The sequence below is a fragment of the Dipodomys spectabilis genome, unplaced genomic scaffold, assembly GCF_019054845.1.
Source record: "Dipodomys spectabilis isolate Male_0828 unplaced genomic scaffold, ASM1905484v1 ptg000030l, whole genome shotgun sequence".
Taxonomy (NCBI): Eukaryota; Metazoa; Chordata; class Mammalia; order Rodentia; family Heteromyidae; genus Dipodomys; species Dipodomys spectabilis.
Window position 1 is genome coordinate 4,490,890 of NW_024870707.1, and position 15,541 is coordinate 4,506,430.

At 35.9% G+C, this 15,541-nt stretch overlaps 1 protein-coding gene across 1 annotated transcript; it reads right to left on the bottom strand.

Annotated features, from left to right (window-relative positions):
* Positions 1 to 6,225: 6,225 nt before the first annotated feature.
* On the bottom strand, positions 6,226 to 7,149 carry LOC122105020 (olfactory receptor 1030-like). Its single transcript, XM_042676109.1, has one exon. It carries the CDS (start codon positions 7,147 to 7,149, stop codon positions 6,226 to 6,228), a length of 924 nt encoding a protein of 307 aa, XP_042532043.1.
* Between the last annotated feature and the right edge of the window lie 8,392 nt (positions 7,150 to 15,541).

Consider the following 15,541-nt stretch of genomic DNA (forward strand, 5'->3'; position numbering starts at 1 on the left):
GTTCTGAGACTCAGGGTCTGCCCTAGAAGCTAGGGAAATCAAGCAGAGGTAAGGGTACAAATAAGTTACCTTTGCAGTCAGCTTTGACGTGAGAATTTACTGGACTCTTGTTTTCTATTTTTATTAAACCATTGCATTATCTTTGTATGAAATCACTATTCTGTGATTCCAATAGCTACAGTCACATATATAAGCCCACAAGTAAAACTGAGCTACATTTCTATTATGCTTATGTCCCTGATTTCTATTTTTGCCTTCCAACCTACTTATCCTTCACGGCTCTCTGAATCATTCTGAAACACTACTCTCACTTTTTAGACTGATTTAATCTCCATGATCTTTGCTCTAAGTATATTCAATGTGACTCGTTTATTATTAAAACATTACATCTCAGAAATGCTTCTACCATTCACACCTGCTATAGTAGGTCTTTAAGGAAACTGGACCAAAGGTCAGTTGAAAATTAGTTTATGATTGGCAGCACATAATGATGGAGTGAGTTTTCTAAAACAAAGAACACACATAGTAGCATAAAAGAATGAATAATCAGCAATAGTTAACTTGTATCTGGATGAGGCACTACATTTGAAAAAAGTGGTTGTAATATCTGTACTCTCTGTGTCTCACCTGATTGTGGACATCATGTTAATTAAATAAACATAAAGCAAGTCTTGTGTGTTGCTCAACATAGTGTGTGACTAGGCAGTGTAAATACAGAGAATGAACATCCCTACCCTTTTGCCTTCTTTCCAGTGGGTAATAACTGATAGAAAATGTAAGTAAACAAATATTTCCATTATCAAATATGAAGTTCAAGAAAGAGTTTACATGAAGGCTGGTTGTTTTCCTTTAGTGAGGAAGTGAAGGAAGAAGGCAAGAAGCATTAAGTGGAGATGCAAAATTACCAAATGAATCCTCTTAGGAAGTGTTAGTGGTTTTCTGATCCCTAACATCATGAAGCCAACTGGAAAAAAATTCTAGTTGAGAATTTTACTCCCATGATAGACAGATACAGCCAGAAATTGTACTTGAGTGTAATTTGTTTCATGCAACTTAAAGAATCTTCCCCCATGGTATTTTTAATCATCTTGACTTCGTGTCCTAAGTGTAATCCACACAAAAATTAAAGTAGTTCAGACAGGTAGAATGAAAAAGGCAAAATAAGATTATGATACCAGCACAAAGAAAGAAAACCACAATTCAGGCTGAAGAAGATGAGGGCCCCTGAGCCCAGAGCCTCTGGGCTTGCTAGGTCTTACCAGGTGAACCTTCTCATAACGAAGGGAAAAATCACACATGGGGTAGTTAGTTGTAAAACAGAAGAAAGACTGAAAAAATTAAGCCCAATACTGGGACCAAATACATAATATACAGTCTAGTACAAAAGAGAAATAGAAGAGGTCCTTGTTCAAATTTCAAGTTTGGGCAAGTAGAGTATGAAATCAAGTCTGTTTTTTTTTTTTCTGAGTGGAGTCCTTTTCTACTGTATAGGTTGTTTATCCCTAAAGGACCCAGGCTGTCAGAGCTTACAGTGAGGATAAGGACAGAGGAGTAGGCGTTTGAGTCACTGGCTCACTTAAAAATTGGAGGAAATTAGTTGGGCACCCTTGGCTCATACCTACAATATTGGATACTCAGGAGGCTGAGATCTGAGGATGGGAGCTGGAAGCTAGCCCAAGTAGGAAAGTCCACAACAACAAAAAGACTGAAAGTAAAGCTGTGGCTCAAGTGCTAGAGCCTTAGTCTTGAACAAATCAAGGATAATGCTCAGGCACACTGAGTTCCAGCCCCTAAGTATACACATATGGGGTGTGAATATGTGTGTGTGTGTGTGTGTGTGTGTGTGTGTGTGTGTGTGTGTGTACATGATGCTTCAGCATGCATAAACAAAACAGGGTAAACAATTTCTAAGAGCTAGTTATAAAGATAAATTCTGTAGGCTGTTAAATTACGAATGAATAAGAAAAGTCTCAGAAAAACAGAAGAGCAAAGAAAAGCAATTAATAATAATTGTTTTTTTAGTGTTGAAATGTTTAATTTCTTCATTGATTAGTTTCTTTCAATGAATTCCTTTGGGGTACATTTCAAGTAATTTGCTATGTCAATAAATATGAGTAAGACATGGAAACAAGAGTTGTTTTCTTTTTATTTTGTTGCTGTTTGCATTTCCTTTTCTTTTTGTTCTGTTTGTTCATTTATCTGTCTTTGGGAGGGTCAAGGGAGGGGTACAGACCTGAAGGGACAAAGGGTAGACAAATGCAGCACTGTTGCTTACTGGACACTACGTGGAAAATGAACCACACAATGTGTGGGTGGGGATAGGAGGGAAGAACTAGGAAAGATTGAAGAAAGGGGGGATATGGTCCAAAAATATGTACTCCTTACCTGACTTATGTAACTGTCACCCCTCTGTGCATCACCTGTATCATAACAATTAAATTTTTAAAAAAAGAGAAAAATATGAGTAAAAAGAAACAACAAGCACTTAAGTTTAAGTATCTTGAAAAAACGTCTATGAAATCAGAGAAAGTGAAGGATTGCAAACAACTTACTCAATTTATCTAATGTTCAAATTGGGAAAATATTGTTTCATAGTCTTTGTACTTGAAATTGGTTGAAAAATAAAACAACAATGTGGGAAAAAAGAGAAAATTCCAACAAAATTATATCCTTATATTAGAAGTGAAAGCCTATGTTTCAAATCTTACCCCTAACATATAAGACACTCATATATCCTATGGATTGACTCTATGAATGTTTCTATTATAATAAGCCAATCCTGTATCTGAACATAGCCTCACATTGTCCTATTTATCTTGCCCAGTGAAATTTCTGAAAAGTATCAACTAAGAAGATCAAAGCAAATGTAAATAAGCCAAAAATCAAACTTCAAACTCTGGTACTAAACGCAGCAAAGGATGCATATGTACATTTTTTAAAGAAATTAGGTGCATCCATATTAAATTTATTCTAAAGACTTATAATTGGAAATACATTTTTCACAATGTGTGTTTTTGAAAGTAGAGAAAAGCAATGTGCTTGAAATGAACAGTAGAAGCACCATGAGTGGTTTTTTCCTACCAACAAATGTTCAAGGTAATAAAATCTGAATCAAATGAGAGAGTGAAGGTTGTTAATAGAAATATTAATGGTGTTCTCTGTGTCTGGCTACTTCATTATGACAAAAGGTTTGCCTTTTTAGAGCTAAAAATCAACATCCTGACAAAAGATTTGCCTTTTTTAGAGCTAAAAATCAACATCCCTGTTCTCCATTAATTTAAATTGGTCACAAAAGCTTTTTTAAGTTAAAACTAAAATTAAACAATAAACTTCTGATTGATAAAGATGGTACATACATGCAATTATGCCAGAATGATGACTTGACTCAAGTAGGGACATAAAACAAAAGGACTTACTTCCAGTTCCAACATTCAACTGTTTTCTGAGCCTTAAATTGTACAAGTTTCTTCATGCCTTTGAAAACTGTAAAATGTAGTCCCATTTATCCTAGCATGAGGGAGGTGGGGACCCTCTTAATGTAATTCTCAAAGGGACTGAGGAGTAGCAGCACTGAGTTTCATACTGGGAATCACCTTTCTACCTTCCTTGGTTTTAATTGGAATACCCTGGGACCAGGAAGTTAACAGGTTGCTTCAGTTATGTTTTCTGTCATTTCAAATATATCTGTGCCTGTCCCAAGAGCTCTGAGAAGACGCACAGAGATTTATCCTTCTGTACTGTGGTTTTTAAAAAAATTAACGTGAGATCTGTATCTTAACTGTAAAAGTATAATCTGTTCACTTGAGGAACATATTTTATAATAGATTTCTGAACACTAATAGTCTTGCACAATTGGAATTTACACACGTTGGATAAGCACCCATATCTCTCCTTTTCCAAGCTCCTGCTAGCTATCTTTCTACTCTGATTATGAGTTAAACTGTTAAAAATGACTCTTATAAACATAACCGTGTAGTATTTGTCCTTTCATGACTGGCTGTTTCAAAATGTACGCTGAGTTCAATCACAATCACATAGAACACAGAGAGGTTACAATTACTTAAGTTGGGTAGTCAGTACATTTCTTTTTTAGCAGTGTCACCTATTTCCTTGCTTTCTCCCAGATTTTTCCTTCCTCTCCTTCTTCCCCCCAAATTGTAAAGTTACTTTTCAACATAGTGCCTACTGAGTATTACTGCTCCATTAGTTCATCCTTGGTCCCACCATTTTTGTACTCACCCTTAGCCTCCTATAAACAGATAAATTTAGACACAAGACAAAATGTAACCCCTCTATACATTGACTTTACAATATTTTTTAATGTACAGAAATCAAAAACAGTGACAAAGGAGGGAAAACACAAAATACAAAATAACAAAAATCTCTTGTTTCCATTTCTTGGAGCTCATTTCAATAAATGTCACTTTATCATATGCACGTAGCTATTGAGCCCTTGTGATCCTCTCCTAAGTATAGTCTCCCTTGGTCTCACTGTGTGAATGTTTAGAGTTCTGTTTAATTTATCATATCCATTTTTTTGGTCTTCTACATATGGATTTATAGGTGCATTCTAATTACTACAAATGAGGGAAAAGATGCAATCTGATGAACTACTGATATCTGGAATAGTAATTCAAGAATGTAATGGAGAGCCAAAAATATTTTATGGAATACTGTAATGATGTGAGTTGTCAGATATTCTGGAGTCCACCTTTCAACTTCATAATTCTTCCTGAAAAATGATTTTATTCATTTACACTGATTATGGCTCTCACTCCAATTAATTGATTTGTTTACCTCAAACTGTTTCATCAGTATAATTTATGGAATGGAGACACTATGCTTTGTGCTTGTAGAAGAGCCAACATTTCCTTCACATTCCTTGCAATTTGGAGTAGGAGCCAGACAACTAATACATGGTGATACAAAACAGTAAATGCCTATTTGATCTGTAACTCATAACCAAATGTATTCATAATTGATGATGGTATCTAAAATGAATGAATCAATATGAATAAGGAAGTACGTAAAATCATAATCTAAAATCAGACGAAGGATAAGGTTTATTACAAGAGAGACACGATTAAACACAGTCAAGTAAAAGTGATACCTTGGGAAGAATTGTGCAATGCCCATGCAGTTACACACATTTGTGCATTACTGGTCTATAACACCAAATTCCATCTGCTTACAAAGAACTGGCAATGAAAATAAGGATGGAGGAAAGATGTTATATGGATAGGGATATATGCTTTTTAACCAACCAAAAGCTAATCTGACCAAGAGAAAGTTGAAATTTCTATCAAACATCTGCTGTACAAAAATTTTGTCAGGCTAGAATTATCATTTACAAAAAAGATCTTAGAGAAATCACTTCAAATATATCCAAATATTTCTTTCCTATAAAAATTTTTATTGTGAAAATACTGTACAGAGGAGTTACAATTACATGGGCAAGGTAATGAGTACATTTCTTATCAAGCATTGTAGCCTCCTCCTTTGTTTCCCCTTCCCATCCCTTCCCATCTCCCTCCCCCCCACACTCCCCTATGCCCTCACCCCCAGCCAAAGTTGTAAAGTTCACTTTCGACATAATGTCTTGCACATCTCATTGTTGCAATGGGTCCACCTGTATCCCTATTTAAACAATTTGTTTTTTCCCTCCCCCTCCACAAATTATACCAACATCAACTATAGTAAAAGCAAGAGTTATACTGTGGGGGAGAGACATACAAAGCAACAAAGAAATCATCTTATAAATATGTTAGAAACAATTGCAAGAAAGAAAAAACATTTGAATCCTTATCTTTGGGCTCATTTCGCCTAAAAGGTATTTAAAAAAGATAGAAAACCTTACTAAATATAGTCAAACATTTTTATCATAGTTTGGAAATTATTTAATTCTACAACAATCAAGTGAGTCATCATTGTTAGAGCATTTGGTAATTTTGTATTTCATCACTTGTGCGTAGCTGAATTCTATAAATGGAATCTTTATTAATAATAATTTAAACAACTTGGCTCCAGACAAAGCATTGATTGTCTGTGCCCTTTAAAACTTCAGATCTGATATAATAAATTCTAGGTAGTAGAAACACAGTAGGAGGTCAGAATGACAGATAAAATAATAGAGAAGTGGGTTATAAATTGGTCATGTTTCATAGCTGGTCACATAAGAAGAGCACTGTACATACCTTTGACAAAGTCTACCTTACCTAACAAGATTTACTTTCTGATAAATTTCCTCATTGCATTTTTAACATCTTTGTTCCTCAAGCTGTAGATGAAAGGGTTTAACATTGGACTCACAAAGATATAAAACACAGCTACAATTTTCCCTTGTTCTACAGATGTTTCTGAAGGGGGTCTCAGGTGCATGCAAAACAGAGTCCCAAAAAAGATGGTGACCGCTGTCAGATGAGACCCACAGGTAGAGAAGGCCTTGCGCCTCCCCTCCGCAGAGCGCATACGCAGAATGGCGGTGAAGATGAAAATGTAGGAGATGAGGATGATGGTGAGTGAGCAGATAAGGTTGGAACCCGCCACCACAAACATGGCAGTCTTCTTGACATAGGTATCAGAGCAAGCAAGGACCATGAGGGGAGGGTCTGCACAATAGAAATGATTGATCTCATTGGGTCCACAGAAAGTCAGGCGAAGCATCAGGATGGTTTGTACTAGACCATTTGCAAAACCATAAATATATGGAGCAGCAACGAGAGAGAGGCAGACACAGCTGGACATTTTGCTAGCGTATAGCAAGGGCTTGCAGATGGCCATGTAGCGATCATAAGCCATCACTGCAAGCATATAATAGTCTGTGATGATCAGAGCAATGAAAAAGTTGAACTGTATAATGCAGCCAATGAAGGAAATGGTTTTTCTCTTGGACAAGAAATTAACCAGCATCTGGGGAGTGACAGTGGTAGCATAGCAGAGATCGACAAAGGAGAGATGACTGAGGAAGAAGTACATTGGGGTGTGAAGCTTTGAGTCACTTCTGATTAAGCATATCATGGTCACATTGCCAATTACCGTGATGAGGTAGATGAGCAAGAACACCACAAATAGGACTGGCTGCAATTCCTCTCGATCTGTCAGTCCCAGAAAAATGAACTCAGTTACCATGGTGTGATTTTTCTTTAACATTATGTTGGTTTGTCTTCCAATGACACCTAAAGAAAGAGAAATAAAATTCATATGGCTTTGTCCTTCCTCCATTACCTTGGTCTGAGATTCTCTTCTCCTCTTTCAAACTTGTTAATATATCTGGCATACATAATTTGTACAGAAACATTAGGTTAAGATTTTAAACAGGTAAATTAATATGAAGTTTTCTATACATGTATATGTATATAGACTATATCACCTATCTAGCATCTATTTATCTTTCTATCATCTATCACTTTCTATCTCTCATCTATCATTTATCATCCTTTTCTCACTCTAAAGTAATTCATAATATGCAATTTTGATTAGATAAGCTTCACATCATTTGAAGCTTTTTTATAAATCTTTAGTTCATCTTTTTGCCTTTTCTTTGAAAATATTAATATAAGCATTAATTTTATTCATAATTTTAATCTTTTTTAGTACAGTTTGGATGTGTTTAGCAAAGTATCATCATTGAAACTAACCTATTTTTTCCACTGTGGAATGGACTTGGGAAAGTCAGAGCCAATACGGTGCCTCCCCTTGGGAAATTAGGATATCTTTCCCAGCCACTGTGAACCCAGGATAATTTTCAAGCTGTTCCTTCACTGTGAGTTTGTGTCCTCTACTCTTGTCCATGTCAGAGTGTCTTCAAAACCTATTTCAGATTTTCAAAACCAGGTCAGGACCTCATTTATTTATATAATTTTGTCCAGTTTTACAAATAATTGGTTTGGGGAAAATGAAAGTAAATTTTAGCTATTTCTGAATATAGTTTGTGTATACAAATGTATCTGTTTATAACATGGGTATATTTATATGCAAACGATATAAATGATATAGATATGCGAATGTACATAGACATATATATATATATGCATAGAGTAATACTGGTGTGATTAAGTGTTCATGAGCTGCATTGCTTATGAAAAACAATACATCAAATGAAAGACATCTTAGAATCAAATCCTCTGCCCAATTTATTTTCAATGTTTCTATTTCTTTCTAAGGTTTTTAATATTAAAAATAATAATAAGATGAATTAATTTAACTGAAGTTCCTTAAAAAATAAAATACACCTTCTTTGAGATTTGGGTGAAATAATACTGATAACAGTTTTATACTTTCTATAACTGAGACTATGCTAGGGCTGCTTGGGTCAGAACACTGTAGTGTATTCCTGCAATCCCAGCTCCTCAGGAGTCAGAATCAGGAGGATTACAAACCTAATTCAAGCTTGGGCTAAGTAAAGGAGACTACGTATCAAAAACAAAACACATAACAAAAGGGCTTAACACAAGGCTCAAGTTGTTACAGGCTTACCTATCCTACAGGAGATTCTAAAGTCAGTAGCCAACACCACAACCAGGGGGGAAAAAGATGCAAGGAAGCACATCACCCAACATTTGTTAAAAAAAAAAAAGATGATCATGGAAACCAGAATAGAAATTTGACATTATTTTTTGTTAACATATATACTGTTAAGGTTATGTCATACAAACCCTTCTTAATGACCATGAGATCAGTGACAGCACAGATCGCTTAGAAATCTACATTATAAAAATCCTCAGCCAAGGGTTCTTGTCTATTGGGTTTGCCCATTTTGCCCATGAAGACTTTGGACATATTGCCTAAGATAAAAATACAAATAGTCTCAACTGAGTGCTGGTGGCTCACACCTGTGAGCCTTACTACTCAGGAGGCTGAGATCTGAGGATCACAGTTCGAAGCCAGCCCAATTAATCACAGAAAAAACTGGAAGTGGTACTTTAACTCAAGTGGTAGAGTGCTGGACTTTAGCAAAAAGAAGCTCTGTGACACTGCCCAAGCCCAAAATGTATGCTCCAGAACCAACAAAGAAAGAAATAGAGAGTCTCCAAACTTAATGAATTGGTATATATATTTCTTTTTCACACTCGCAAGATATATCTGAATTTCCTCTTAATACTACCAAACAAGAAACTAACTCTTGGTGCTCCAATGCCTGTGTACTAACGATTTAGTGGAATATTCACCAAGATTTAAAACAACTAACATTTCCATTAACTTTTCACAGTATTTTCACAATAAAAAAATAAAATAAAATAAATAAAATTAGGATCAATGAAAAATAAACAAAAGGAATGAAGTGATACAACCACTGAGCACACAGATAGGTATGTTTTACAAAAAATCCACCACATACCGAGCTGAGACCAGAAAGTGCCACAGAGAATCATCTTGGAGGTATGTAAGTGGTTGTCAGGGCATCACATTTTGTCTCATGCATTAAATTTGGCCAACAGTAGCAGTCCTTCCATGGAAGGGACTTAATTGAGGCATGCAGAACACACTTACAAGTCACAACCAGTGCTGTTATGGAGAGAGACACGGGTCTAGGAAAGAATAAGAGTCCACAGTGAAACAGGAGCTTCTGAGGAAAAAGGACTGTGCCTAATCTGTGACTACAGATGCATAGATATTAGAAATGTGTTTGGAAGCAATCAATAACATTGATTGAAATAATAATGCTCTCTTCAGTCTAGTTCAGTCTAGTTCCCTTTCCTTTTATGTAAGCACTAGTCTATTGCACATTCTCTCATGAGAATTGTACTCTGAGGAGAGTAATAGCATTTCCATAGACAGTTTCTAATTAATCTAATTAGAATTCAGATCAATTACAATATCGATTACTAGATCTCAAAATGCAAGAAGATGATATTTTCATCCTACCTGAGACAGAAGAGCAATTTCAAAATGATAGCATTGACATGAAGAACCTGAAGAGTTTATAACAGAATTATCTCATAGGAAATAAAACCTCCCAGGCTCAATTATATCTACCAGGAAGTAATTTACATTATGAGGAACAGCTATATTCTTACCCGGAAATCTCAAAGTTTATTGAGACCGTGAGTTTTGCTCACTCTCTGTTGTTGTCAGGAACTCAAATCTCCCAAGAATGATAAAGCAGTGGGAACTATTAGTTAATTTAGTTGGTGCTAAATGTCTTATTCGTTTTGACTTTTGGTGACATTTCAAACCTATTGATTGTAGAGGAAAAAAGCATTAGAATCTCTAAAATTGTGGCAGTCAGTTAACTTATTTGAGCTAGCCATTTTGTGATGAAACTAAATTATAACCACTGGAACACTGAAGGGGACCACTGTATAATTTTCCTTTGGTATCCTAACTCAACTGGGAGCTACGCACAACATCCGTTGTTATACTGACTAGCAGTATTGCATTTAAGTCTGAATTTGACTCTGTTGCTCAGACGTGCTTTTACAGTCCGTTCCTGGGGAATACTGTCACCTTGTTATAGTGGACCAATGGAGCTATCACTTTTCTTTCTCACATGTTCTGTAACCAGTCCATTAGATACTTTCATTTACTTTACCTCGAGAATATCTGTAACTGCAAATCAGCTACCCGCTATCTACATTGTTTCTGTTTTACCTACTACCAGAGCAATATTATCACTCAATTAGAATACTGAAGTTGTATTTCAAACTCATGTTTCTATCTCTAGAATCAGCTACATTTTCCCATTGTGTATGAAAGCATCACTTCACCATTTGTAATCATAACTTTATGCACATGCACATATCCATACACATATGAAAAAGCAACATTACCTATATTATGGAAATAGACTTTTCATAAATAGAATCATGTTCGGTAGGTTATATGTGTATTTACACATGAATATGTGTGTATATGTGTGTGTTTGTGTGGAAGATGCTTTATTAAGTTTATGATCATTCTCTTCAGATTTCATCTCTGCAAACACTCAAGAAGTCTAAATATAAAATGTTGGAATGTACAATTGAAATCAATGTTTTCTATTCAAGTAGTTGAATTATGTATGCCTAATCAAGCAACTTAGAAACTAAAGGAAGAAAAATCATTTCATCTTTCTGAGGTTGGACAGAGCACAGCTAGCACTCCTGTTAAAAAATGATTCTACTTACTGCTGCTAGAAAGTGACTCTCATTTTCTCATTCACTTATGCATTCTTCCAATAAATGCTGATTTATTCACTTCACTTTATAAAATTAACACTATCACTGGTGCAAGTGGAATAGTCGACAAAACCAATACCCTTAGTTCCTTCATGAAGTATTGAAATCGGAATTGGAGAAAGACAATTACTTCTGGGCAATAAGCTTTGATGAAGATGAGCATGATCTTCCATCCAATCTCTATCATTTCCTAAGTGAAACTCTTTCCTTGCTTAAAGTTTTCTTTCTACTCCATGTGCATTCTTCTTCCTGTAATGCCTTTCTGATAAGAAAAAAGATCTTGCCTCTAGGCCTTCATATTTACTGTGTTTGTTTACAGACTTTCATGGAATATTGGTCTTATACACACTTTGCTCATATGCACGTCCCAAAAGAGCTCCACTCTTGGATCACCACATCCTCTCTATTATATGCTTTACTTTTCTTCAAATGTCATGGAAAACTGTGGGTAGCACACACATCTTCTGTTTGGGAACTGGCTCCACTTGGGTAGGAATCAAAGGATGATCAGAGCACACAGAGATGATGAGCGTTCATCACTTGAGTTTGCTAAATCATGGACAAGGAAGGAATCATGTAGTTGTGTTGCCAACCAAGACAGTAGATACAGGACTAAATACATATTTTATTATTTTTATTTTTATTTTTTGTGAACATACTATACAGAGGGGTTACAATTACATGGGCAAGATAATGAGTACATTTCTTATCAAGCATTGCAGCCTCCCCCTTTGTTTACCCTTCACATCCCTTCCCAGCCTCCCCCTGCCCCCCCCCACATCCTCCCCGCCCCCCCCCCCCCCCCCCCCCCCCCCCCCCGCACCAAAGTTGTAAAGTTCGTTTTCGACATGACAACTTGTACTTCTCATTGTTGCAACGGGTCCACCTGCATCTTTAAACGACTTGTTTTTCCCCATCTCCTCTACAAATTATACCGACATCAAATATAGTGAAAGCAGGGGTTATACTGTGGGGGAGGGACATACAAAGCTACAAAGAAATAATCTTATAAATGCGTTAGAAACAAATGCATGAAAGAAAAATACGTTTAAATACATATCTAAGGGTTCATTTTCCTAACATCACATTATCTGACCTTTTCTGTTTGACTCATACATATACTAGATATTGCAAATAAGGGAAACCATTTTAAAAATTCACTCAGACACCACAAATGGATGAATGAAGTAAGTTTTAGTAGTCTTTGATAGAAATGATGGATGTAGACTTTAGAGAATTCAGGTATTTCTGTTCAGTATAAGGAGGTATTTTTTTCCCTCAGAGATACATCGAGTACAATTTAAATTTCTAAAAGAGGGTGGCAAACTATTTTATTAATTCTAGGATGAAGTTTTATCAACATACTGGCACAGACATGAGACATTGATACATGACAGATTTTAACACTACAAATTCACTGAGGAAAGTATGCAGGATTCAACTAATGTAATGACAATGATTTTATTTTTATTTATGATTGCTATTATTATCTTGGCCTTCTGAGATTGAGTCTTACTATGTAATTCTCATCTCACTCTTTACCCTCTTACTGAGTTCTGGTATGATAGATGGATCCTACAGTGACATTCTTTGCTCAAAAATAGAATTTTATTCTCTCCTACTAGGTTTAGAGCAATAGGAAAATGTTCCTAATATGCAGGAGCAAAAATCTTCACTCATGGGAAGAAACTGGGTAGATACACTCATGAAAGAAAATGTTGTCTTTTTGACCACATATAAAAAATGCAATACAAGTGTATTAAGACAAGAGCTGGCCGCTCACACCTGTAATTCTAACTACTCAGGATTGCCATTCTAAGCCAGTTCTTATCTCCAATTAACCACACAAAAAGCAGAAGTGGTACTGTGTGGCTCAACTGGAAGAGTGCTAACCTTGAGCACAGAGAATCAGGAGCAATTGGCCAAGCTCTAAATTCAAGCCCAGAACCAATAGAAAAAAGTTAATAAATTTGAACTTGAAATGTAGCTCATAGTAGGTTCCAACCAGCACATGTACCTGCATTCCACATAAGCTCGTAAAACTATGTATTACATATGCTAATTTCAAATAAAAATCTTTCACTTCATCAGATAAATCATGCACACATAGTAACAGAATCTTTGAAGATGTTAAAGACATTAACATTGTGTATAACAAATCTGTACCTAGTACAGTGTTAATATTTACTATTTTTAAGGGACAAAGTAAAATCCAGACATGGTGGTGCATTCTTATCATCTCAGCTGTTTGAGGAAAGGAGCTTGCCTAAGGCAGTGAAAACTATCAGCAAGAGATGGCTGGGCTTCCTGGCTCATGTTTGTCATCTTAACTACTTGGAAACCTGAGATCTGAGGATTTAGATTTGAAACCTGCTTGGGAAGACAAATTCAAGAGGCTTTAATCTCCAACTAATCAAAAAAAAAAAAAGCTGGAAGTAAAGTTGTGGCTCAAGTAGTAGAGCGGTAGCCTTGAGTAGAAAAGCTAAGCAGATTGGAAGGCCCTAACTTCAAAAGCATTACTGAAGTAAATTCCACATACATAAATGCCCATGCATCAATATGGGTAAAAACATTAAGATAATTCTGTTTTAAAACAACAGGAAATTATAAACAAAGAATACAATATGAGGTAGCTTATTGATACGAATGCTACTTGTTAAGAAAATATATCAAAGCCCTTCTAACAAATTTGGTATATCCATCTATGTCTAGTGTGTGAGGATGTGAATGGATAACTTTAAGAGACAAGGAAGCAAGAGACATTTTTGGTGCTGTTTTTGTTTTCTTTTACATTTGTCTTATTTGTTTATATTTGGGAGGGGAAGGGGAAGAACACCAAAAAGGTGGAACAAAGGTAAACAAATACAACAGTGGTAACTCACTAGACACTGTTGGGTAGTGATAGGAGGGGAAAACTGGGAGAGAACTATGGAAGAGGAAACATGGTTCAAAAAGAGTTGTACTCATTATTCACTAGCTTATTCATGTAACTGTGAACACTCTGTATATCAACTCTAGAATAATAATAAATAATTTTTTCAAAAAGAAACATGTTGTCAAATATATATTGAAATAGTAAGTAAAATATTTAAATACTATATAATTTGCAAAAACTCACAAAAATCTCACTTTTTATGGTTGGATTTTCTGGAAAATAATTTATACACTACTAAGCACTAATAAAATCTAATGGATAATCAGGAAAAAGAACATCTGGGAATCCAACCAAAATGACGTGGGAACAGGAGAAACATAAACAAGTCATCTGCTCCATATTGAATTTGAAGAGCAATTATAAGGTCTCTGGTCAGGACTTCAGTAGTCTTTGCTTTTAAAAATAAATTCACTGAAAAAGAACTATAACCACTGACTCATAACTTACTACATATTGTTAGTTTCCTATTTGAACTAAGATAGACATAAATCACTTTTCTTAAAGTGTATTTCAAAATGCTTACTAATATGTCAGAGAATAAGGGTATATTCTATCACTATGACCATAACTAATCTTACTTAATAAGTGATTCCTTTTGCATAATTTTCTTTATTGCATTTTTTACATCTTTGTTCCTCAGGTTATTGATGCAAGGGTTTAACATAGGACTCACAAAGATATAAAACACAGCTACAATTTTCCCTGTTCTACAGATGTCTCAGAAAGGGGCCTCAGGTACATACAGAATAGGGTCCCATAAAGCACAGTGACCACTGTCAGAAGGGACCCACGGGTAGAGAAGGCCTTGCGCCTCCCCTCTGCAGAGCGCATATGCAGAATGATGGTGAAAATGAAAATATAGGAGATGAGGATGATGGTGAGTGAGCAGCTGAGGTTGGAACCCGCCACCACGAACATGGCAGTTTCCTTAACATAGGTATCAGAGCAAGCAAGACCACGAGGGGAGGGTCTGCACAATAGAAGTGGTTGATCTCCTTTCTAGATCTAGCTATCTCTGAACTCTGATGACAGTGACCATTGATCTCCCACTCTCAGGTCTCAGGTGATAAATCATATTTTGCTGTTTGCTTCTGCTGTTTCAACTTCCTTGAATGATGTCCTCAATAGGGCCCCTCTGTTTTGTCTCCATCAGATTCCATTGACATCAGCCCTCAAAACAGAACTATCTTTTATGTATCATCTCTAATCCAGGCCAGAGTGACATTCAAGTATTCAAGTCATGTCACAATGGAAACAGAAATAGCTCTAATAATAACTGTTGAATTTCAATATTCTGGGTTCATTGTTATTGAAAATTAGAAGGGATACTGACTCAAATTTTGTTCCAAATCTTGTCTCAATAGAGGCCTACATGGAGGAGGCAAATGTCCAAATGACTGGCAGGACAGCAGGAAAATTTGGGTTTGACCTTGTAACTTAGGACTTTGTG